This window comes from Podarcis bocagei, assembly GCF_964188305.1.
Source record: "Podarcis bocagei genome assembly, chromosome: 6".
Lineage (NCBI taxonomy): Eukaryota > Metazoa > Chordata > Lepidosauria > Squamata > Lacertidae > Podarcis > Podarcis bocagei.
This window is the reverse complement of record NC_138130.1, coordinates 32,092,325-32,119,220: the sequence shown is the minus strand read 5'-3', so window position 1 is coordinate 32,119,220 and position 26,896 is coordinate 32,092,325. Positions and strand designations below refer to the sequence as shown.

General features: G+C 42.5%; 1 protein-coding gene across 8 annotated transcripts in view; it reads right to left on the bottom strand.

Moving 5' to 3' along the window:
• The window catches only part of AFF3 (ALF transcription elongation factor 3), a 246,805-nt gene that overhangs the window by 3,062 nt on the left and 216,847 nt on the right, over positions 1–26,896 (bottom strand). For all 8 annotated transcript variants that reach the window (XM_081199269.1, XM_081199267.1, XM_081199266.1 and 5 more), the window contains 10 exons: positions 24,044–24,212; positions 21,420–22,445; positions 19,020–19,144; positions 15,423–15,624; positions 14,429–14,556; positions 11,375–11,438; positions 9,298–9,434; positions 7,876–7,947; positions 1,467–1,560; positions 1,005–1,054 (listed from right to left, as the gene is read on the bottom strand). In XM_081199269.1, coding sequence (XP_081055395.1) covers positions 1,005–1,054; positions 1,467–1,560; positions 7,876–7,947; positions 9,298–9,434; positions 11,375–11,438; positions 14,429–14,556; positions 15,423–15,624; positions 19,020–19,144; positions 21,420–22,445; positions 24,044–24,212 — 2,067 coding nt within the window. The remainder of the gene's footprint in view (positions 1–1,004; positions 1,055–1,466; positions 1,561–7,875; positions 7,948–9,297; positions 9,435–11,374; positions 11,439–14,428; positions 14,557–15,422; positions 15,625–19,019; positions 19,145–21,419; positions 22,446–24,043; positions 24,213–26,896) is intronic.

Sequence of the window (26,896 nt, the reverse complement as noted above, 5' to 3'; positions counted from 1 at the left end):
CAAAGTTTATGGAAGGATATTAAAAACTGTGTACATATACTCAAGATACCAGCGGCGGAAGCTGGTCCATTATGGTATGGCCCCACCAGTCTCAGTGTGCCCTCAGCCAGCCCCCACCAGCCTGCCTTATTCTGACTTGAAAACGGGTGGCAATGGCTGACATCCTCCTCCTTCTCCTTGGTCTCCATGTTGTACTTGCAGAACTCAACAGGCAAGAGGATGGAGTTAAAACAAACAAGCTTTGCCTGTTGTTGGTAAGACTACTGTTTGGACTCCCTGTCTTCTTGCCCTACCAGTTCCAATGGACACCAGCCACCACAGGATACCAGTAAACATAAATGGTTTCAAGTTCACCCAGGCTAGTGTTCCCCTGACCTATCGACTTCCACATCCTGTCCTTTATTTACAACAAGCTTCATGATTCTTTCCCAATACTTTTTTTAAGGGTTGCAAGTTTTTCCTGGTATTTGTGGGTATGTTGTTTCAGAATACAGCAAACCCCCAGCAAGGCAGAGAAAACAGCTCTTGCAGCTCTTCCCCTACAATTTATAGAGGGCCCAGAAAGAAAGCAATAAAGATGCTGGCTGGAGGGTTCAGTGATGCAGAAGCAAAGCAAGGCTATTTCACGCAATTGCTATTTGGGTGCACAGTTAAAGATTCTTAAAACTGCATGCAAACAAATATAAAGCACGAATGTGACAAACAGGTTTTCAAAAACGCATGCATCCCAGGTACACCCTTTGGGAGAATCAAAATAGGAATGTACGTACCCTTTGTAGCAAATTCAGGCTTGTTGCCATGCAATGAGCGAAGCAGTCTCAAAGCGCTTTCAGGTTACTTTTTATTTTATTTTAAATAAAGCCTGCTCATCTGATCAAAGCCCACTGCAATTGCTACAGTTTCTTTATAAACAGCACCCCTAAGTTGCTAGTATTCAAAACTTTTAGCTGTGCGTGGATGGCTGAATGAAATCTTAGCATAGGATAGTGGAGCAGTGAACTTACTTTCCACTGGCACCCCAGGGAGACGGTACTTGAGCAACTTTAGATGAATTCTGCAGAGAGGGAAAATATGTTACAAGTAACTAAAAGGTTTGTAATGAGTGCCAACAGGACACAGCGCAGAAGAAAAGCGAGAACATTTTACAGCACAATCCTATACGTTACTCAGAACTAAGTCCAATCACAGAATCATATAGAATCGTAGAATTGCGGGGGGGACGGACGACACTTCATGTTGGGAAGGGGCAGAACCTCAGTTAGCTAAGTATTTTTATTGATTTACTTAATTGGGGGGGGCAGCTGCCATGTCAATGGCAACCACACATCTCCGTATGATATGCACCTCAAATTTTATTTACAAATTGAAGTGTTCAGAAAAGTGGCCAGTATTGTTTCCGGTATTCAGGAGCAATAATGCCACCCTCCCCCCAAATATATTCAGGTTTTCCCAAGACAAGAAGGTACCTTGAAATACTCAATAAGTGCTTTTGAATATTTTACGGCATGGTCTCTTTTGAGTCGAAACATTCTCCAATATAGAATTGCCAGGCAGCGGTAACTATAAGGAAAGGAGAGAGAGAGAACGTTTCAAAGATATCACTTCAGTTTTAATCACCAAGCTAGAAAACATTCTAGGATAAGGATTACTTATTAACGCTGACAACAATAGTTCGGAAAGGAGATGGAGATAACACAACAGAGCCATCAATGCTTGTGCTGTGTGTGCTTATTTCTTTTGTTCTGCTCTCTGGGCAATCAGGAGCTGAAAGTTGTTGAAGCCCTATAGGAAACAAGTCTGCAAAACACGTTTGGACAGAAAAAAAAATAAGGGTGCACTTCACAAGCAGTGATTGCACCATCCTATCATCTTCAGGTCTCTGCTAAAACTATCACCTCCTAACACATTTCATCTATTCATTAAATTCCTTCAGCTCTCTTCAGAACCATTCTCTACAAACACTACAGGCCGGGCTGTGTTCAAGCACAGCTTCTCTGAGCCTGGCACAAGCTCCTATTACTCCCTCTACCACCATGGAAGGCGTTGCCTGTTTTACAAAAAAATGGAGACCCGGTTTAGCTTCTTTCAGTTGCCTTTGTTCAAATGCCTTATGTTTCTGGGTGCGTGATTCGTGTTTATAGCCAGATAAGGCAATACTGCAAGTATGTTTATGTAAATGTCCCTTAGATGTCATTCCTGGTCTTATGTGCCACACCATGACTGTGTAAACCAGAGTCCTAACTGATTTACTCACATATGTTCCTGAGGCTTGTAAATCCTATTAGCGGCACTGGCTCTTGCCATCTGTGGGATCTTAACGTCCCAGGTTATTTTGGCACTTGTCCCTCCCTCCTGCTGCCAGTCAGCTGCCACATCTTGGAGGAACCAAGGAGCTACTGGACATGAATGAGGATATCAAGAGATGGTAGCATATGTCTCTCAGGTTATTAATCTTAGAATACCCTGAACAAGCACTGTCTGTCTCTCTAGGAGGGAGTTGGAATAAGTGTAAAAGATGTGCTTAATGTGCATGAAATGCTATGTTTGTGCGCATTGCATATAAAATGTGATGTGGAGGTTTGTATTTGTAGAATGCCTGTTTTGCAGAGAAATGCAACAAGTGCAAAAAGGTGCGTTTGCAGCCAAAGCTGCAACAAGGGGGATGGAGTATTTCTTTTGGTGTTTATGTTAGTAGTTGATGAGTCATCCTTGGGTGTCTTGGGCTCTCTCTGGAAGCTGCCAGCATACTGAAGGAGAAACTTGACTATCTGAATCTCCCTCTGGTCCCAGAGACTGAGCTACTGTAATTCACCGCATAATGATCGCCACTGCATCCCTTTCTTCCAGCCCTAAAATCGGTCCCAAAGCTTTCAACGCATAATCCTCGCAGGAGAAATACAGTAAACGCCTCCTTCAAAACCTGGCCAGGAAACTTGCCTGCTAAGCAGCCAAGGTGCTAAATGCTTAGTGGGGCCTTCCTTTCCAAGCACAATTCAAAGTGTTGGTGCTGACCTTTAAAGCCCTAAACGGCCTCGGTCCTGTATACCTGAAGGAGCGTCTCCACCCCCATCGTTCTGCCCGGACACTGAGGTCCAGCGCTGAGGGCCTTCTGGTGGTTCCCTCATTGCGAGAAGTAAGGTTACAGGGAACCAGACAGAGGGCCTTCTCAGTGGTGCCGCCCACCCTGTGGAACATCCTTCAGATGTGAAGGAAATAAGCATCTATCTTATCTTTAAAAGACATCTGAAGGCAGCCCTGTTTAGGGAAGTTTTTAATATTTAATACTGTATTGTTTTTAACACTCGATTGGAAGCCGCCTAGAGTGGCTGGGGAAACTCAGCCAGATGGGCAGGGTATAAATAATAATATATTATTTTTATTTTTATTCACCATCAACTGCCCCCTGCTCCACCCTCCGCCCCTCTTGCTGGTGCCACAGGCATGGCATCGCTGGGCACCTGATCTCCGTTAGCTCACTCTCGCCCCCACTCTCACTTCTTGCTACAATCGACTCAGGCAGCACCTGGCTGTGCAAGGCCGGCGCTGCTTGGAGCGGAGTGTCTGCCAAGGTGCGAAGATTGACGTCCACTGTGCGGGGAGGCAGATGGGCAGCCCCGTAATTCACCGCATAGTCATTGCACCCCGCATTTTTGGACAGAACAATGTGCATTAAAAATGTGACAACCACGCGGTCAATAATATACTGAGAAGTAAGAAAACTGGACTGCATTGCTAGTTGCTGAAGAGCGGTGTGTTGATTTACATTTACAACATTTTTGTAATGCGTTTAAAGACAACTTGCAGTGAAGCTTTGGAACCTTTGCTTGTGGTGGAGAGGTCTAGATCTAGAAGTCTAGGTCTGTAAATTCTGCTCACATTAACTCTAAAAGCCAGTAGCTCATGATTCATTTAAGTTATTTGCTCAGTACTTGCTCTATTTAGACAATCCTTCTGATCGGCTCTAGCAAATTTTACCATTTGCTGGTATTGGACTGTTTTGGCCTGTTCACACTCCTCCTCAAGGATCAGATTCAGAGACTGGAATATTTATTAGATCTATCTCAACAGGCCTAACTGGTTTCAGTGCCATGGAACACCTAACATCAGCTTACACTGATGCACTAGCTGTGGCTTCTCCTAGGGTATTTAAGCTGGAGCTAGTGGGACGCGGGTGGCGCTGTGGGTTAAACCACAAAGCCTAGGACTGATCAGAAGGTCGGCGGTTCAAATCCCCGCGACGGGGTGAGCTCCCGTTGCTCGGTCCCTGCTCCTGCCCACCTAGCAGTTTGAAAGCACGTCAAAGTGCAAGTAGAGAAATAGGTACCGCTCCGAAGGGGAAGGTAAACGGCGTTTCCGTGCGCTGCTCTGGTTCGCTAGAAGCGGCTTAGTCATGCTGGCCACATGACCAGGAAGCTGTACGCGCCGCAACCCCAGAGTCGGTCACGACTGGACCTAATGATCAGGGGTCCCTTTACCTTTACCTTAGTGGAACCACACCCCAACCTCAGCTGATGCCAGCCAACACATTTCTCTCCATGCATCTCCTTAAGAGGAGGGCCTAACTCCCTCCTGAAAAACCTTTACCTATAGCCAACCACTTCTCCAGGTGAGCCAGGTTTGCATCTGGTGTTTAAGACACTGCCTTTTCCTCAGGCTGGAGACCTGACTGGTCTTGATGTCAGCGGCTGGACTCACCCTGGGTGTAGAAGGCCTTCCTCAGCCTCCTCACTGGATCTGGGATCCCTGCACCCAGAGGGAGCCTGATTCAGGGCTTGGTCCTCCTCTGATGAGGAGTCCAATACCACAGATACGCTTTGCACAAAGATTACGTGTGGGGTGGATTATATCTGGTCCTTATTGGGTATTGATTCTCAACTCCCACTTTCCAAGGCATTTCCCAGCCATCTTCTAAACCCTGAAAATCGGTGTCTTTTTTAAAAAAAAGACTTTGCAGAACCCTCTCATCTATTTTAGCTGCACTAAATCTAACGTTCAGGTAGGCTTTTGAACAACTCCCCCACCCAATGAAATACTGGAGATGCATTTCACATTTTATTTTTCTTGTAAGAACTGCTGTGTGACTTTCATCTCCACTAGAGGGTAGCCTCTGCTTAGGAGATGAAATAGGTAGCCCTGGTTATGTGTATAACTGTAGTTCCATGGCATTCTGCCCAGCTTGCTTTGTATGAATCCAGGCAGCACAATAAAATTATAGTCCTGAAGTCATTACTCTCACCCTGTAACCTTCCCAGGTACAGTGAATATGCAAATGAAAGCAACTCATCCACTATGTGGCAAGCCGTGAGTTAGGAGTTGTTATTCAGTGCTGCTGAGAACGAACCCTCCCTCCACTTTCCCTCTGTTTGACCTTTCTTTTTAATGAGATGCAGTACCTTTTTTGCATTTGGATTAAGTCCCACTTGCTGGTGTGCTGCTGCTAGCTCTATGGAACTGTTTACAATCTCCAGTCTCTCTCTCTCTCTCCCCCCCCCCCCCGCAAAAAACCCCCACAAGGTCACTAAAACAAAATTCCTACCAATTAATTTTCTCCACCAAAGGTGCTTGCTAGCAAAGGAAAATTATATTATCTTTAAAGCTACATTACTCAACGTAATTTTATCTGGAAGTTTATTTTAAAATAAACTAAGGGAAGCAAAAAAACAAAACAAAACAAAACAACCTCCTGCAGAGCAGAAGGGCGGAATGTCTGTCCGGATCTTGATTTTCAGTATAAATGTTAAATAGAATTTACATCAACTATGAACTAAACCATGATAAAATGCATTTTGAAATTATAGTAAAATCACAGGCTGAGAAGCCACCAGAACTTTAAGAACAGTCTCCCTGTGCCAACTGCAGTTCAGAGCAATCCGTCATGTATATCAGCAGTGGGTGAGCATTCCTATTAAGATGAAAAATGAAGTCCTATCCAGTTCAACAGGGCTCAGATGGAACATTATGCTGCAGGTGTGCATCGAAAGGCGCTTCCATACTGGGCAAAGGGTGCAAAACTGCTTACACATGCAGGTCTCTGTTGTTGGATAGGCCCTGATCCAGCTCTGGTACCTGCACATGTAAGAACTAGCAGCCTTGGATGGAGCTGCACATTCCTACCCATATAAACGGAAGCATCCAGAAAATGCAGTAAGGGTTGTATAAGCACTGTATAAGCTATGGTTTCCCCAGTAGTGATGTATGGAAGTGAGAGCTGGACCATAAAGAAGGCTGATTGCTGAAGAATTGATGCTTTTGAATTATGGTGCTGGAGGAGACTCTTGAGAGTCCCCTGGACTGCAAGAAGATCAAACCTCTCCATTCTTAAGGAAATCAGCCCTGAGTGCTCGCTGGAAGGACAGATCCTGAAGCTGAGGCTCCAATACTTTGGCCACCTCATGAGAAGAGAAGACTCCCTGGAAAAGACCCTGATGTTGGGAAAGATGGAGGGCACAAGGAGAAGGGGACGACAGAGAATGAGATGGTTGGACAGTGTTCTTGAAGCTATTAACATGAGTTTGACCAAACTGCGGGAGGCAGTGGAAGACAGGAGTGCCTGATGTGCTCTGGTCCATGGGGTCACAAAAAGTCGGACACGACTAAACGATTAAACAACAACAAGCACTGCTATTCAGAAACAAATGTGCAACCCGACACACCTCTCTATTTAGTGGATCAGAAAGATCACATACAGTTGGGACTGTTTTCATACTGAGAGGCTTCCGTTGGGACTGCCATGTAGTGGGACTCTTCTATCCATCCTCTGGAGAAACTCTTGTATGCATCCTTCCCACTGGTGAATGGCCACTTGTGGTGAGGGTGTCAGGGTCCATCTGCCCCTTTCCTTAGAGGCCTAGGTAGGCTTGGGGGGAAGGGAACCTTGCTTCCCAGTAAACAACTTCTTCATGGGAGAGGCTGGTATGTGGAGCAGGACTTGGGTATGCTCATGAGAAATTCTTAAGGTTTTGATTTTCCCCCCCTCTACCAACTAGGTATGCATTGGTTTGGGCTTGGTTTTTATTTATTTTTATGCATAGTATTAGCTGTAAGGTAAAAGGTAAAGGACCCCTGATGGTTAAGTCCAGTAAAAGGCAACTATGGGGTTGTGGCACTCATCTTGCTTTCAGGCTGAGGGAGCCAGCATTTGTCCACAGACAGCTTTCTGGGTCATGTGGTCAACATGACTAAACCACTTCTGGCGCAACGCAACACCATGACAGAAAACAGAGTGCACAGAAACACCGTTTACCTTCCTGTCACAGTGGTACCTAATTATCTACTTGCACTACCATGCTTTCGAACTGCTAGGTTGGCAGGAGCTGGGGCAGAGCAACTGGAGGTCACCCCATCATGGGGATTTGAACCGCCAACCTTCTGATCGGCAAGCCCGAGACACTCAGTGGTTTAGACCACAGCGCCACCTGTGTCCCTGTAGGCTGTATCTTATTTTAGTCTAGCTTTCCCTTCAGTTCACATGCTAGTTTAAGAAGTGTTAGGACTATCAGAATATAATATTGCAGTCAAAAGAAAATTTAGGCTGCAATTCTGTACACACGTACCTGGGAGCAAGTCTCACTGAATTCAGTGGGACTTACTTTTGGGTAGACATACACAGGAGCTAATTTGTTCAAGCTTAGAATTTCAATACATGAATATGGGGAGTGGGGAAAATGGGGTGTTGAAGTTGGATGGTATGACACTACACTTAACATTGCTAAATCGAGAGACGGCACAGTCAAGCCTTCAAAGCGAGGGAAAGTTTTTTGTTTTGTTTTTTAATTCCCTGACCATTGAATATAACTTATGAGATTGTAAACGGAAGAAGCAGGAACTGAGTCACAGGATAAAGCAAGTCTTGCAAATAAATAGCAATTTACTAACCATAATGTCGTTAACTGTTTTTCTTCTGGAATAGCATTAGGGCCCGAGTGGGGTTTTAGCCTCACAGCGTACCTTCAAAAGAGCAAAAACAAGGACAGTAAATAAGGTCAACATGCATTAATGGCAAAGCATGTTTATAATAAGTGTCCAATAATAATGGAGCTGGGCTGATTTATGGCACTTGATGATTTACAGCACAATTCTGTGTATCATATTGCAGGAAATTCTATGAATTCTTCTCAGAAGCAAGGCCCATTAAATTCAATGGGACTTACTGCTGGCTACCTCTATACCAGATTACAGCCTCAGCATGTCACATTTTCTTCTTCTCCTTCTTCTTCTTTTTCTTCTTCTGCTTCTGCTTCTTCTTCCACCATCAATATGTTCTACCCTCCTCTTTTAAGTAGCAATTCCTTTCAGTGCCACTGGGGCCGTGTGCCTGCCTAGTTTTAGTCCAGCACAATAATGCCTTTAAATAGCTATTCATCTGCACTCTGCATTTAAATCAGTATCATACCACTTTAAACAGCCGTGGCTTCTTGCAAAGAATCCTGGGAAACCAAGTTTGTTAAGGGTTCTGAGAGGTGTTAGAAGACCACTATTCCTCTCCCAGAGCTGGAATTCTCAGACTAGATTAATGATTAATCCCTCTTCCCAGAAAACTCTGAGAAGTCTAGATCTGTAAGATATATATGGGTCTTCTAAAAACTCTTAGCACCAAGTCACAAGCTTTTGAGTGTGTGGAATGCACATTATCAGCCCCTCCTTTAAACTGATCATTGCACCTGTACTGGAAGAATCTCAACAAAATGATGAATTCCACAAACTGGGGTGTGCACACACAATATTGCAGTTAAATTTGGGCACCTGTGCAATTTCTGAAGAGACTAAGGGTGGCTTTGCACTCCCCCCCCCTTTGCAAAATTCTCTCTGAATTGTCTCCCTCACCAAGTAGGCAGAAAAACACGAGTGTAAGGACATCATGTCTCCTATTAGTAAAGTCTAAATTTACAGCACCAGTTTAATGCATCTTTGGTGCAACTTCTTTCTGGCAGGGTACAAAATCACATTGAGTGAAGAAATCTCTCTAAAAATCAAAAGGTGTCTGAACAAACTTCATAACTGCTATGTACAGTGATACTTTCCAGTGACAATGTAACTTAGGCAGGATTAGAGCTAGTAATTAAAAAGCTTTCTGACAGTGCTATCCTATACGTATCTACTTAGAGGAAGCCCCATTGAATTCAGTGGGGTTTACTGCTAGGTAAGTGTGCACAGGATTGAAATCTTGAGTGATCTTATAATGAATTGCCACCTTATTACTATTTCACTACTTACAATTGCTGCCCATATTTAGAAGTATTCAGATATATCCATGACAAAGGATCTAATCAACGGTCAGAATATCCTACTCAATCTTACCTAATAAGTTCAACTGTTTCTGAATACATTGTGTAGGGGGATTTGGATTCCATGGGTCCTTGTTCCATAGCATTCCCACATTCAATAAAGGATAGTGCAGCTTCAGCATAATTTAATGCCTTGCCAAATTTCTCCACCTGAAGACAAGAATGCCAGCAATCACAACAAATGGAGAGCATTATATACACATCCTAGAGCTGATACAAGTTGAGGGTTTAATTGCACATGAAATCAAAACCAGGGTTAGTTCTGCTTTTAAAATAAAATATTAAGTGTGGGAGAGCAATTGTCCTGAATCGGTTGGCTCATGATTATCTCAAGGAATGTCTCTTCCGAAGTGATTCTCCCCTCTGCCTTAACACCTTTTAAGAAGGTCCTGCACCAGATTCCAGATTTCAGCTAGATTAGCTTCCACAAAGAGGAGGACATTTTCAGTTGCCACCCTGATGCTCTGGAATTTTCTTCCAAAAGGACTTCACATGGCTCCACTCCTTCTTGGAGTGGCTTAAGGCCTTCCTCTTTCAGAGAACTTCTGTGAACTGTTTGCTCCTAATCATGGTGCTGTCTACTCTTGCCGTTTTTAGATATTGCTGCTCTTTTACTGCCATATGTTTAGCTGTTAGTTAATTAGTTTTCTTTTGTTGTTTTCAAGCATGTACTTCACTATGAAAATGTTACAGATAGCAGCGTAATTTCAAGGTAAATAAATAAAAGTTAAAACAGAAACAGAACTAAGCAAAAGACTGAGAAGAAAAAGGAAATTTAATGGACAGAATTTAAGCAGGGCTAATATATGCACAAGCGCACACACACACATATATCTCACTTGTGTGCATTTATGTGTTTGTAAAATTGGCAGTATATAGCAAAACAAAACAAAACCCACAAATAAAAACAAATAAAAAAACCAAATTGAAGCCTCTGGTTTATTCTAATGGATAATTATGAACAAAATGGTTTCATTTAACGTTATATAAAAACATCAGACTAGTTAAATTAAAACCTATAATTTTTGTGGAAACCGTCTAACAAAAGGCAATGCTGTGTGTTTGGGTTCTGAAGCCATTATCAGCAAGCTCCCTTCCGCTCCTGGCAAGCAGCAGTGAAACTTGATGTCATGAAGCCAGGAGCACGAGTCTGCCCTGCCTACTCTTGCTGACCATTGTTGGAACCAAGGTCCACTGAGATCAACAGATGAGGATGAAGCATAATACAGGTGCATATATTCAATGGGTTGTATCCAGTGCTGTCCTTCCAATCACAGGAGGTTATTTGATCCATCAGAGGCTTCTGTGAATAGGAAGGGATGTGATTTTCATAAATTCTCCCTTTCGACCACAGACCCTCCCACCCCATGCTACCTCCTATGCTGCTGCAGAGGGTTCCCCAGTCTTCAAGAACAGATTGGAGAGGGCTGTAGAGAAAATGAAATTTGGATGCAAACCAACTAACCAAGGCCCTCTTCCGTCTGTTCACAGAAGCCTCCACTGGATCAAAGAGCTTTTTGTGAATGGAAGGACAGTAATGCCTATAATCCTATAAATATAATACTAAAAACTAACTATTCATTATTTTATTTTGCACAATACACACACACACACACACACACACACACACACACACCACTTGATTGTAATGGAGCCCCAAACTGGTTTACAAAAAGAACAATAAGGTTATCACAATGGTTGAAAACGACGACTTAAAAAAACTAACCATGCATTAAAAACCAGATTAAACACATGCCAACATTCTACATGTCTAGACAGGCTTGCCTACTTTGCAAAAATTATAAAAAATAATTTTAAAAAGTTTTTTGAAAATGCAGGGATACGCCAATAAAACACTTTCTAAACGAAAATTGAAAACTCAAATATTAATTTATCCAAGAATGTATCAACTAATTAATCTCAGATTTCTTCAAGGCATGCTGAACTACACACATAACATTCCTTACTAATAAAGCTAGTTATCATCTTTTTCTTTTTCTTTAAATCACCACTACTTAACTTTCCTTGATGAAGAAGTTGCATTACACAGATATTCTGAAATAACGTGTCAAAAACTGACTTGTTCTTACCATCGCATCCGCTTTATGCTTCTTCCTTTTAGCTTCTTGCATAAAGTGTTCCACATTGTGTGGCCTAGAATGCAACACAGCATAAGTGATTTGAGTTACTAGATTCGTTGAATATTCTTTTTTTCAGCTATATCTGTTTAAAAGAAAAGTCCTTAATGGTTTATTTCAAAAGAAACAAATACATGCTGATAAAAAATGCATTTCATGCATTCTCAAATTTCGATTGGAGTTTCAAACACGACACTATGGAATAAGCCCTAAAAACAACCTGTAAGTAAATCTAAGGTGTTTTTTTAAAAAGTATTCAATTCTTATTCCTCAATGTAAGATGTAAAAAATGTACCCGTGGTTTCCTGACACCATAGAATTTCTAGATTGTAACTAAGAGATCCATAGTTAAATATACAGTACAAGGGGAGTACCCCCCTCCCCCGCTGTAACAACCTGGGCTTCAAAATATGGCACAAAGAAGATGAATGTTAGGGGGGGACAACAGGAAAAACCAGGAGAGGAAGCCACTGTTATGTTGTTTATGGTAAGGAGAAAGGAACAGTGCAGATCTCTAGACCGCCAACTGGCAAGCAATCTTACCAGCAGAGGATGGTGGGTTGAGGTAGAGGTGCTTACCTGACCTCCCCGCAGATGGGTCAGTTCTGCTTACTGGGAGGGAGAGTGGGAGGGGCAAGGTGCAGGGAGGTCAGCACTGTGCAAATGCACTGGCAGGAACATTGTAACAGCTCCACCAGTGTGTCTGCACAGAGCCAACCTCCCCGCCGCCTTCCCCTCCTGCTCTCCCAATGACTCACCTGCCAGGAGGTCAAGCAAGCACGGCTTCCCCATCTCTCCCAGCCACTATCTTACAGTCCATTTGAGTGTTGGAAATGGCTGCTGGAAATTATGGTGGATGCAAGTGAAGAAAAGTTGGCTGCTTGTCCTATCTACAGAGCCAGAAATCCAAGACGTTGGTCTAAGAAAAGGCTCAGATGGTCTTCTGGCTGGCAGAAATTGACAGCAGTGTTATCCTTTTCCACCAGGACTGCTGGAATCTGTAGTCCCAATACCATCTCTGGTGGAAAATACTCCACCAGGGACCTGGCTACCAGCTGCAGAGTGCCTTCACCACCAGCTGTCTCCTTTTTCTGCCCCAAGGGTTTCAAGGGAAGTAACTGGGTCCCTGGAATTATGAAAGAGGGAGATGGTGGTGAAGGGTGCTTTGTGGTTTATTTCAAGGAGGGTCTGCTCACAGAACCCTCTGAGTAGAGTCCTGTTTGATTTGGACTTACTCATAAGAAACTGAACAGGAAGCAAGCACCCCATTTGATTTCTTGCAATATCCCTTAGTAGGAAGATAGTAGCTATTAATATGCAAATCAAGCCAAATTCTGTGAACTATTATACGAGATCAGCAGGCCTCAGAATGAGGTTTTGAGTCCCCAGAAACGACTGCAGACATTGCCTCTTTAAGGAATAACTGTTAATAGGTTATTTGCTTTAAGAATAATTTCTAGTGTGAACCCTTAAAAGAGCTAATCACAGCAATAATCATAACTTTGCAAAATACGTTTTAAATCAAACAAACAGAAGAGGCCCTTCATTCTGGTGTAGTATAATTAAAAACTTCCCGGGGACAAAAATGTATTGGCTCAAAATGTTTCTAATTAGTATTTATAATTGGTATTATGGACAATGACAGGTCAGACTACACATGTTGAATGATCTCTCCACAAAAAGCTCTAAAACTTTGTACTCACTTTAACAAGGGCAATCTCCACACAATATCCGAGGTTAATCGAGGCTGAAATTATCAAACAATTTACTGCCTATCCATAAAGAAGTACTTTTAGCTGTATTGCTACCAATTCCTCTAAAACATTGCTCCAAGACAGCAAGGAATAAAGCATTTCTACTACTTGCTATCTTCTACAGACAGTCAGACACATATACGTTGGTATGGCAGCAGTATTCGCTTTGAATTATTCTAAAATAACTGGTTTTAGACTGTCTTGTGTACCAAATGCAATTTGTTATAAATTATGCAGATATATGGGTAGGGGAATTAAATTCATGCAGCAGGGAGGTTTTTTTGGGATATACAAAAGTATTTATTTAAATAAAAATACAAGTATGCAGAGAAACAAATATATCCTGAAGTCAATGCTATGTATTTACTGAGCGCACTGCAGCTTAAATTCTAATATAAAAATTTAATTGTTAGCTTCATTCAAATACTCGCTTTTCTCCCGACATATTTAATTTCACAAAGCTGTTGTGTTTTCTTGTCAATTTACACGGGCCATATCTTATATTTCACTGCAGAATAGAATTTTACAAGGGTTCATTAAAAACACTAATAAAATCTCAATAAACAGCATAAACAAACTTATTTTCAATAAATATGGAGAAATGCACATCCTGACGTTATTTAGAGAGACTCATTAAAACAAACCCCCATCACAGCATTCTATAGTGCATATATTAAAACACAATAAAACTGGTTTTCAGCTGATTCAGGTCATGCCCTGAGTATGGAAGTCTTAGGATGAGTTCACACAGATGTGTTTACCACCTGCTGACGAAAGAAAGTATGGTGTCTCATCACCATAGGCAGGACTGTTGTATTATCCAATGTTGAATCAAAAACAATGCTTTTCAATGGCGCTAGTTCACATATTCAGTTACAAACCATCAAATTGGCAATACATTTATTAAATGAACAAAAAAAAAAATACGAAATTAGAGAGCAAGGAATGACAGGCAAAAGCAAACTTGTAATAGATAAATGTAGATACTTATATTAAGCAGAGTATCTGTATATGGCTGTGCTGTGAACCACGCCAGTACCCCAGTGTTACTGGGTTACTGGTGAGCTTAGGGTTCAGAATGGTGGCAGTGGAACTGCTGTAGACGAACAACTGGAGGAGAACTGAGTTTTCTTATTATAGAGAAAGTATGTAATTACCACCTTCCCTTCACAAAAGCAGCAACACTCACAGCCTGAACATCAGAAATAGAGGGAATGAAACATGAATCTCTAGAGGAAACCCCCCTACTCACCCATCATTAAAGATAAGCTTTGTTCTTCTACAGTCTTTGTGCATAATAGATACAGGTGACCAGGGCTCCTTTTGGCACTGTGCCTTGCTACAGAGTACAGAATTTTCTGAATTGATGTACATTGCTTTCTGAAGAAATAGTAAAGGAAGCAATCAGAAATCAGTTATAAATTCACTCATTTCCCCCCCCCCTTTAAAGTATTCTTAACTATAAATTAAGCATGCAGCAGATTTGTTTAAGGTTAATTATTTTTATGAAACCTTAAACAAAATCTGCTGCCTGATTAGTTGGGGCAACTTTTTAATAGATAGCAAGTTTTCCCCCATAGGTTAATAAACTAAACACTGCAGTCTAATATGAAAACACATAGGAATGTTTGTTTCACTGAATGAAGAAGAGCGATTTTTAACTGCTCCTTGATTAAGAAGTGGCTTGGATGATTCAAGGGGAAGCTGCTGAACTGGAAAATGGAGAGCAAACTTGTATGCCTGCATCCTCTTGTGCATAGGTTTGGGCTGCACATGCATAATTATGCACACAACATTGCTGCTAATCTTGCTATTCAAATGTGTGCTTATTTTACAGATTTATACATCGTCTTTTCATTTCAAGTCAAAACACCCCAAATGGCTAAACAACAAGAAGGATTACGCAGAATCACATTCTAAAGAACAACTATAAAATACACAGATAACTAGTGGATAGAAATTAACAAAAATGAATGTGACGGAAGCACTAAGTTAAGCAAATCATAAGACCAAAGGCTTGCTGCTGCAACAAGTTTTTAGGCTGCACGGCATCAGAAGACTTGGAGGGTGGCCAGCTGCATTTTGCATGCACACTCTGCACTGCCACTGAGAAGGCTCTCTCACACCGTCCCAAATATGACCTATACCTCAGACAGAAATGAGACTCGCGGACCAAAAGTAGATGGGCAGGTTTCTAAAGCAACAGATGCTCTTATTATGCTAAATACGTTGTTATCAAAACTTACATTGAAATCTCCTTGGTGCAGGTGGGATCGAATCTCATTCTTGTGTTTTTTTATTGAGGATATGGAAGATAATAGGTTGCCACCCTGAGGCTTGCTAGAAGAAGTTAGATCATCACCAGAGAATTTGTGCTTTGATGCATCAGAGATGGGTGAAACAGGCGATCGAAGCATTTTCTCATTTTTATTTATTGGTGTTGCCAAGCTGGAAATGGAAATTACAGTAATGGATGGTCACAAATGCCACTTGGGAGGAAATAAACATTTTATATATTATGAACACTATCAGTTTCAGTTTACTGGAAGGATGAACTCTGCTGACCAATGTTTCATTTGGAAACAACTTTTGCAGCATGAGGAGACAAAGCTCTAGATAGTTGTTCTCTTTTATTCTAGAAGCAAACTACAATTCAGTGGTTAGTATCTATCCAAGTACTTATAACAGAAATGAAGAGTTGCTAGATATTGTTCTAAAAGATGGTTGGAAAATAAGATGAAGCTTTTAAGAGTAGGTTTAGGTTATGGAGTACAATTTTGCAATCACAGGTGACACTTCATAAGTCAGGCTGATAAACCTCATCTTGGCTGAAACGGAGAAATGTGCTTCTAAGTGGCTGGAATTTCTCTGAACTTGCTGACCAGGTTCTGATAGTGCTGTTAACTTAATTTGATTCAGGGTTTGAGGAGAGCGAAATATAGGCTCATGGAGCTGGTAAAGAGCAAAAAGCCAAAAGAGCACAAAGAAGGAAATTGATAAATATGCACTACAATGCTCTAAGTGCAGCTTTCTCCACAAAATCAAACCATTCCGGCATTCTGCAGTATGCTGTTACTTATTGCTCCTAGAGCAAAGTTCAACAGACAATAATTTTTATAATTTGTTTCTGTTTCACAGCCTAGACATTCTGACCTGGAGTAACATTATTTAGTGGCAGAACCAAAAGACCAGAACACAAGTGTTCGACATTAATATTGGGTTAGGAATAGAGAAATTAGTTTATTTCCTGTCTGTGCCATTAAAAATAAAAAATTGGCACAACATTTCACACATAAATGCTTATTTAAATATGTATTTTTAAAAGCTGAGGGCATTCTATCATTTTATTTATAAGAAAATGGTTAAGACTGAAATCCTGGACCCATTTACCTAGGAGTAACCCCCACTGAACTCGGTGAGACCTACTTTGAAGTGAAGATTCATTGCGCTGTAAGAGCTACTGCTGTATAATGGTTAAGGCAGGAGTAGTGATGCCGTGTCCTACAAACCTTGTTGAACTACAGCTCCTATCAGTCCCAGTCTGCATGGACAATAGTGGAGGGCACCATGTGAGCTACACCTGAATTAGAGTGTTAGACTAGGACTGGGATAGAATCCCTGCTAAGTCGTGATGGCCTTAGGCCAGTTGCTCTCTTTCAGCCTAACCTATCCCACAGGGTAATCGTGAGGATAAAATGAGGGTCAGGAGGGACTAGGTGACCACCCTGAGCTCAGTGAAGAAGGTGTAACATAAAAGGGCATAAATTAAGTACTGGTTTTTAAAAAGTTGAGAGTGAGGAGCATTTCATAGAATCATAGAACTGTAGACTTGGAAGGCTCATCCTTCAGTAACTCAATGGGATGATAGCACTGCTGCAGGTGAGGCAGCCATGCTGTGAAACTCTTTGCACTCCTCACAAAAAGTGCACATTTACAAGAGGAAGGAAAACGCATATTAAAATGTTTGCATTTTAAAAACTAGCAGCAGAGCACTGTTTCGGAAACACGGTTTTACCTTTTACACATGTCCACGTTGGAGTAGGCTAAATGCTGGGTGATAACCTATAAAAAAGGCTTCTAAATTATGAAGCATGGTGCTTCCAGATTTTAAAGACTAATAAGATAAATTAATGAACAGAGAGAGGACCTGCTAAATTAACTTAGAACACTAAAACAGTGCTATAAAACGAAGTATATTTTGCCCCATATTTTTTCCTGACTAGATTAAGCACATATTGTGCTCTATTGCATCTATAAAGAGGTAAGAAATACCCATAAAACATAATAGTCTAGCTGGAAGACAACATGGCAGGGTAAGACTGTGGACTGAACAGTCTGCTAGCTCTGAGTTTATAATATGGTTTTCCATTTCTGTAACATTCTGGATTAATTTTTTTTTTTAAAAAAAGGCTTTAATTTTCGAGATAGTGAACTTCAAATTACATCATCTGTACAAGCAAAATGTCTATTAAGTAGTGTTTTCCCCCCAAATCCCTCAAGGAACTATCTCTGTTATGGGAAAAATCCCTTTCCCCATCACAGAAGAAATATTTTTCATTGAGAAATGCAAATCTTCCCCCTTCCTTGCACATCATTTGAGATAAGCGCAGTCCTAATTGTACAAGTCATGCAGTATCGCAGCTGAGTTAACTGTTCCCTAATGGCCATAACACCACTTGTGACAGCAAACACAATTCTCTAGCGCCATGCCAGCATCATTTTGTCACCTTCTCTTAATTTACACACAATATGGACAGAGGCACCAAGACACTGGCATATGCTGATGACATCAACACAAGCAGCCTCTGCAAATGCCTGTCTGCCTTAGGGAGGAACAAGCCACAGAGGAACCAACAGGCCCTGCAATGAATTCCCATAAATAAACCCCACGAAGCCCAATCCCTAATAGAAGTATATCAACATATGAATCTGCCTTAAACAGAGTCAGGCCACTGGATCACTCAGTCCAGTACTACCTGTTTCAAAGTGACTGTCCAAGGTGTCAGGCAGAAATGTTTCCCATCACCTGCTATTTTTAGCTGGAGAAGTTGGGACTATCTGCATGCATATAATGTGCTCGACTGTTGAGCGATGGCCACTTCCCACATAAATTTGCCACTGAATAATTCTGGTTCTCTTGTAGCACCAGTATGAACTGCAACTTCAACCATACTAAAAAAGGTTCACAATAGATCATTTAAATTGACATCTACAGGAATCCAGCTACATTCGAATAGCAGTCTCAGGTGATGAGTGCCACTGACAGAGGCGTAGTATGTGTGTGGGAGTGCCAGGGGGGTTGTGGCCCTGGGTACACAATTTCTGAGAGGGCACAAACCAGGCACCCCCACACAGGCAACCTCAGAGGAGCCCAACCTTGTGCTCCTCTTTGCCTGCCAAGAGACAGCTGGTTGAGCTCCCCCTGAACAGGTAGGCAGGCGGTTCAGTGTGGTCATGCTCTGCTTGGTTGTGCGGGCTAGGCTGGCATCACTATACCGCAGCCACTGACAATCAAGATGAAGGTATCAGCATGCCACACCTCTAGAAAATGTTTTAAATTATTGCATCCTGTCCTACCCTGAAGGTTCAAGCCAAGTGGCAGTTTTTAATAATCAGTTTAACATGCCCCCTTTTTTGCTGCAGATATTTACAATGCTAAGATTTTTTCATACGCCATAACAACAAATAAATATTTTGAACGAAATCCAGTAATTGTAAGTAGAAGTTAACACATTTTGACAGTAAATTGCAGCAATATGCAAAATCATTTCCCTTTAGATACCAAGTATCATTTACACTGAATTTTAAAAGACCAAATCTCATCTAACACAAGAAACACATACCTGTTTTTAATCATACTGCAATTATTTGGTGCAGAAGCAACTTGGGCTGAAGCAAGTAAATGTGAAGAGCACTCTTGCTCAGTGTGAATCTTCTTGCTCTCCCTGTTTTCTTCCTCATTTTCATACTAAGGGAAGAAAAGGGTCCATCATATATCGAATTGTGCAGGTAATAGTATAGACATTGAATATTACTATTTATTGAACACTGTAGTGCTTATAAATTTTATATTTTGGAAGGATGCATGCATGCATGTTTGTGTGTGTGAGTACATATATTAAGTATTAAGCCATGTCAGTTATTCACAATTAGGAACATAACAACTCCTTCTGCGTCAACATTTGTTTATTTATATTAGTTAAAGGGCACATTGTTTACTTTCTATAGTGCTCCTTGACATTGACTCCTGCCAACCTGGAGCTTCTCTGCCCTTAGTGCCATTTCACTCTGCCTCATCCCTGCCCCAATAAGTGTGGCATCACTGCTCCCCAACACATAACAAATCACCAGTGAATATAGGACTTTTGGGGAAAATCAGGTATGTATGTGATAAATGTTGGGGTCCTGTTGGCAGGGGGACCTGACAAAGCACAACACTGCTGCCAGCCTCCCCTTACCATCTTAGCAAGCAGGAGCAACACTGTCCTAGAGAAGGTGGGTACATGGCGCTACCCCGATAAGCTGGATGATCCTGATCAGATGGGTACTCTAACTTTAGGGTCAAGTTAGAAACTGTATGCTAAACAGAAATGTGTAAGGGACTCGGGTGGCGCTGTGGGTTAAACCAGAGCCTAGGGCTTGCCGATCAGAAGGTCAGCAGTTCGAATCCCCGTGACGGGGTGAGCTCCCGTTGCTCGGTCCCTGCTCCTGCCAACCTAGCAGTTCGAAAGCACGTCAAAGTGCAAGTAGATAAATAGGTAAATGGCGGGAAGGTAAATGGCATTTCAGTGCGCTGCTCTGGTTTGCCAGAAGCGGCTTAGTCATGCTGGCCACATGACCCAGAAGCTGTACGCCGGCTCCCTCGGCCAATAAAGCGAGATGAGCGCCGCAACCCCAGAGTTGGCCACGACTGGATCTAATGGTCAGGGGTCCCTTTACCTTTACCTTTAAACAGAAATGTAGGCCTCATCTGCATTACTTTTTTTTTAAAAAAATAATAATTCTAATCTCTTTATAACTTTCAAAGTTCTTAGGGGATCATTTAGGAGTTTCTCCTAAAATACCGTATTTTTTGCACTATAACACTCACTTTTTTCCTCCTAAAAAGTAAGGGGAAATGTCTGTGCGTGTTATGGAGGGAATGCCTACGGGTGGCATGCCTACGGATTTTCCTCCTCTAAAAACTACGGGCGTGTTATGGTCGGGTGTGTGTTATAGAGCGAAAAATACGGTACATGGAATCTTATTTGCATTTGCAGAGAGAGACAGGAATGGATGAATGTGTCAATTTTGGTTTCTCTTACTTTCTCGTTTTTCCAACCTTAACTTCAGTTTACCCCATGCCTGCTTCAGTTTGCTGCTTTTTTTTAAAAAAAAAGGTCCCACAAAGGTTCTACACATTTTGAGGCATTTTTCTTCTAATGTGTACTTTTTTTGCAAGCAATTTTTGTACAATTTTTTCACTATTTTTTTCAATTTTCTTTTCTGTGCACAGTTACTCATGATATGTACTTTTAAAAAAAACTTTTTTTTTTTGCTTAAGAACTGCATTGCAGAATTTGGAGGAGGACAAATTTCAAAGGACAGCTGTGCTTCAGTTCACATTTTGGTTTTGAAATATGGTAGGTTTGCAAAATGTGGACTGACAAAATTTCACCTCCACCACCCCTGGATATGCTGTGAGCCACTATAGTGACTGAAGGATAAGGGCTGTAGACCCAGTGCTACAGCTGTGTTGGCACAACAGACTTCCATGAATGCAATGGAATGTCCTCTCTTGTCCCCTCTATCCCCCTCACACCATCAAAATCAGCTCCAGGGGGTTGGGGGACCCTCTGGAGCCAACTGTGAGAATGAGGGGGTGAGGGGAAGAGGAGGAAATGAATGTCCTGTTGTGCAGGTAGAACTCTGCTCACATAGCACTGGATATAACCTAGGAAACTTATACAGTGGTACCTCAGGTTACATACGCTTCAGGTTACAGACTCCACTAACCCAGAAATAGGTTAAGAACTTTGCTTCAGGATGAGAACAGAAATTGTGCTCTGGCAGTGCGGCAGCAGCAGGAGGCCCCATTAGCTAAAGTGGTGCTTCAGGTTAAGAACAGTTTCAGGTTAAGTACGGACCTCCGGAACGAATTAAGTACTTAACCTGAGGTACCACTGTACAGGCATACACTTTAGATGCAACCAAGCACTTCCTTTTAGCCCTTTAAAAATTAAAAACAAATATAAGGAGCCTACCTTTCGTTTCCTTCTAGATTTGGGGATGACCTTTTCTGCCGGCAGATCAGTAACAATGTTGTGCTGCATACTGATTGCTTCTTTAACTCCAGCATTAATTTGCCGTGGCTCCTCAGGTAAGTGCTGTGGAATTCTGGTCAAGAGAGTCAAATCAATTTTGACCCAAAGTGCTTTCACTTCGTCTGTGTCTTTCAGGGGAGATAGAAGCTCGTTCCGACCGAATGGAACCAGGGTGTAAAACTGCTCTTCCAGTTCCTTTGCTATATCGTTACTAGTCCTGGTGTTAACTGAACCAAAGGCACTGCAACTGCTGTTTGCTTTGTTGGTATTAGTACTCCCAGGGTCCTTCAGCTTCTGGTCACTTCCAGCTGATGCTGAGGTCACAGTCTGAGGCTTATGTAAAGGGTAATCCTCTTGTTCCGACTGAGAATCTGTATCTGAGGACGTTGAAGACGAAGAATCTGTCTCAATAAATTCCTTGGATTTGGGTGCTGTTTTACCTGACCCCCTTGTACGCCTCTTTTCGCAGGCAGCACGTGTTTCCTTCCTGTGCTCTACTTTGTTGTTGCAAGGCCTGGTTTTAGGTTGTTCACATGTGCTATTATTTTCCAAATGTACTTGGTTCAAGTCAAAATCATCAGCTGCATGGCCATTTAAGATATCACCACCAGAGGTCCTCTCTGTCCTTCTTGGCTGTTTTTTGCAGGCTGTCCTCCTCAGAGGACCACTATCTCCAGAAATGGCAGCAGCTGAAGGAGGCGATTTCTGCTTCCCTCCTTTATGCCCCGGGGCTTTGTTAGCTGTCCTAGGCCTCAGGTCCTCCTTGCTGGGATTCTTAACCTCTTTATCTCTGAGACCAGTTTGGCAAATGGGAGGTAAATGTTCACAGTCTTGCCCTTCATCTTTCCCTTTGCTGTAACACTGAAAGAGCTCCAGTCCGTTTTGGTTCAGAATAGGTGCTTTGTGTGAAGTAACCTTATTTAACCATTTATCCAGCTGCCACTTGTTTGACGATGGCTGTTCAGGCTAGGAAAATAAAGTTTGAAACTCCAAACATTTCATAACACTCCAGCTTATACAGTAGAGACTTTACAGTGCTTTTATACTCTTAAGGAACTGGTTAATCTTCTCATGGCCAGCAAATAAAAATGTTATTTAACTAAAAAGTACGGCTATTCTATTATCATAATAGACTATCCATCACTTCATTTCCCACAGTGGCAGCCAGATTTCTCAATCACTCACAAGCAAAACATGATGGGGATGGTCTCCTGGCTTGAATACCAGCATCTAATATTCACAAGTGCACCCCCTTTGTACATGGAGATTCCATAAAGAGAACTACCCTTCATAAGTTTGTCCAGACTCACTCGGGCTCCTCTCAGAATAGAAAAGGGAGGAAACCATATGAAAGACAACATGTACAGTTAATGACTTTTATTAGTATAGCGTAGGCATTGATTAATGGTGTTTCCCCGCTACCAACAGAAACAAATGACCTTAGAAACAAGCATGAACCACTGAATTCAGGCGGAGTTGCAAGGTTGAACAGATGTTACTCTTCAATCTTATTCAGAAACAAGAACACAAAGCCCCATCCAAAGGAAGTATTCCTGTGTTTACTGTGAATATTTAATAACTATTTTTTATCTCTTTTAACAGCACAATCCCACAGTGCCTATTCAGAAATGGCCCCCACTGAGTTCAACGGGACTTGCTTCCCCGGAAAGTGTTCAGAGCAAGGTGCGTTGTCCAGGTTTTCTGGACAAAAACTGAAACAGGGATGTTGGGAGATATAGTTCAGTGGTGTCTGGAGTGCACCATATATTATTTTATCCCAGCTATTATCTGATGTTTGCTTTGCTGGTATTGATACTTGCTTCTCATTTTTTCCTCTAAATGGCCTTAAGGTCATTCATACAAGGCAGTATATAAATGTTTTAGATGAATGAATAAAACTGAGGTTTAGAAGCTGCAAGTATACTAGGAATAGTGGTGTAGTGGAGCAGGAACATGGGGGAGTGGTCTTTTTGTCACAGGAGTGAAACGCTACAGGAGTGATGTTTGCCAATGTAGTAAGCTTGTGGGCATGCTTGCAATATAGGATATATTGCATTCATACTTCATATAGGACATACTGCTAAACATGCACAGTGCTCAGCCATGCCCTGAAATTTGAATAAAAGCGTATGCACTCTTTTATTTTAGTCTCATAGGCTTAGTGGCTCAAGGCTGCCTTGTGTTTCCAACAGGCAACAGGGCTGAAAAGGATTTTTTAATAGTGTTTTTTTCACAATTTCTCAACTGCACAAAATGCCACACTTAAGGCATGGGGAAGTCACCCACCAAGATGCCACATAAAACCAGTGCTTTTTTCTGCAGTACTGGCACCTTCCCCACTGCCACTCCCCCATGTAAAAAGTGTGTTAAAGGTGTGGCACTTACAGTAACAACTTCATGGTGAGATCTGGCACCTTTTTTTTTTTTTTTTTTAAAAAAGGACTGCATAAAACCTCCTTGATCCTAACTAAACACATTACTTGGGACAAAGGTTCCACTGATTCGGAAACTTAACTTCTTGCTCATTATGTTTCAACGGGAGTGAAAGATGCAGAACTCCTTACCTCTGGGCTGGAGTAATGAGAGGGCTTCTTGCTGTCGCTCTCGGTAGAACTGCTTTCACTCTCTGAGTCGGATTCTGAACTGCTCTCAGATTCACTGGAGCTGCTGCTGCTGCTGGAGCACTTGCTGGTGATCCCCGCGATCCTGCAGCTGGACTGCTGCACAGTGGTGCTGCCAGACCCAAATCAAGGGTGGGAGGGAATGGGGAGAGAGAGAGAGAGAGAGAGAGGGAGGGAGAGAGAGAACGTAAATCAAGGCACATGTCTATTATACCCTATAAAAAGAACTTCTGTTTTTGCAGGATTCACACTAATGCAGATGTTGGCAAACAGAGTTTAGCAATGGTGGTCGCATTTAAATTAAGGTGCAGCATCTACCATGCAACTTTCCACATCATGTCAGCAGGACAGAGGAAAACGTAGGGCTTGCAAAAAAGAGGGAAAGGAGGGAAACAATGTGTGTGTTCATTAGCGATACTGACAACTTCCACAAATAACAAGGCTCTGAATACTCCGATGTTGGGCACAAGGGCAGGGCGATATCTGGTTTTCAACATCGTGATATATCACCAGCTAAACATCGCAATATACTGATATATCATGACGTCTGAAATAAGGACGGAACTATGTAGAGGTGAAGGGTGAGCTCCCGTTGCTCGGTCCCTGCTCCTGTCAACCTAGCAGTTTGAAAGCACATCAAAGTGCAAGTAGATAAATAGGTACCGCTCCGGCGGGAAGGTAAACGGCGTTTCCGTGCGCTGCTCTGATTCGCCAGAAGTGGCTTAGTCATACTGGCCACATGACCCGGAAGCTGTACGCCGGCTCCCTCGGCCAATAAAGTGAGATGAGTGCCACAACCCCAGAGTCGGTCACAACTGGACCTAATGGGTCCCTTTACCTTTTTATGTAGAGGTGAGCAGGGCTGGGTGACAGTGGCGTAGCGTGGGGGGTGCAGGGGGGGGCCGGCCGCACCGGGCGCAACATCTGGGGGGGGCGCGCTCGCACTCAAGTGCTAACATCCACGGGTTAGGGGGCGCAAATTACTTGCCTTGCCCCGGGTGCTGACAACCCACGCTACGCCACTGCTGGGTGATATCTGGTTTTTAACTTCACAATATACCACCAGCTAAACATCGTGATGTACTGATATATCACAATGTCTGAAATAAAGATGGAGCTATGTAGAGGCATTGGCTGGCTTCATGGTTTTTCCTACATTGTCATTTTTGCATCGCGCACGTACACACACACACACACACACACACACACTATGATTCGCAATATATTGTCAGGTCAAAAATTATGAAACCGCTATCATGATAAGGACTTCAAATCGGTTTTGGGTGATATATCTATATATTGCCCAGCTCTATTGGGCACAATCACCCTCAAATCACTTGCTCTGTTCGTATTGATAATGAGACAACAACCTGCTTCTGCACCTGTGCTACTGGTGTTCATCAGACTAGTCTGGTGAGTCCAGCTGCTGCTGCTGGGGCACGCTTGATTACTTTAACCTCTTTCCCACTTTGATGAGGAGTTGTCCTTCCTTGCCAACAGTTGCATTTTAACCCAGTCTGTTGCTGGTGGGCAAGTTCATGGCTTCCCAGTCCACAACCAGCTACCCACCTCAGCAATGCCCCATTTCTACTATGCTCAATGGTGGCAGCTACCTGCCACCTGCCAGGTAAGACTGCAATTCGTGACACAACAAGCGAGTCAAGTCAAAGGGTCCATCTAGTATTGTTGACACCTATTGGTGGCAGTTTCCCAGAGTTTGAGGCTGGAGTCTTTCACAGCCCTAACCAGAGATACCAGGGATTGAACCTGCAAAATACATGCTCCACCATGAATTAGAAAATGCTTATGCAGCTGCCCAGCAAGCACAGACATCTATTTATTAAATTTTTATACCGCTCTACAACCAAGGATCACAGAGCCGTTTGCAGCATAAAAAGACAAAAATATGTGACATAGTAACAAACAAAACAATAACACACACACCATGCACACAAAGTGTTTAAAAGGCCATAGATTGTTTAATTAGTCAAAGACCTGGGAGAAGAGGAATGTTTTTGCCTGGAACCTACAGATATGCAACAGGGGGCCAGGAGAACTTCCCGGGGGAGAACATTCCACAAACAGGGAGCCACTGCAGAAAAGGCCACTTCTCATGTTGCCACCCTCTGGAGGTTACACATGAATAAGGGCCTCAGATGAAGATCACCGGGTCCAGGCTGGTTCATATGAGGATAGGTAGTCTCTGAGGAATTGCAGTCCTGAGCCATTTAAGGCTTTATAGGTCAAAACCAGCACTTTGAATTGGGCCCAGAAACTAACTGGCAGCTAAGGCAGTTGGACCAAGATTGGTGTTAGATGCTCAAAGCTACCTGGCTGTTGAATACTGCGCCAGCTAAGGTTTCTGAACTTCATCACAAAATGATCACAGGGCAGGTCGCAACATACAAAACGACACAAAAACAAAGCACCTGAAATTCACGGTTCAATTCTGTATACAACATCCCTCCTTTGGTCCCTCTCAGTAAATAAGCCAGAACAGTGGTACCTCGGGTTACAAACTTAATTCGTTCTGGAGGTCCGTTCTTAACCTGAAACTGTTCTTAACCTGAGGTACCACTTTAGCTAATGGGGTCTCCCGCTTCCGCTGCGCCGTGGCGGTGCTATTTCTGTTCTCATTCTGAAGCAAAGTTCTTAACCTGAGGTACTATTTCTGGGTTAGCGGAGTCTGTCAGTGTGGTATAGTGTTTAAGAGCGGTATTCTTGTAATCTGGTGAACCGGGTTCGCTTCCCCGCTCCTCCACATGCAGCTGCTGGGTGACTTTGGGCTAGTCACAC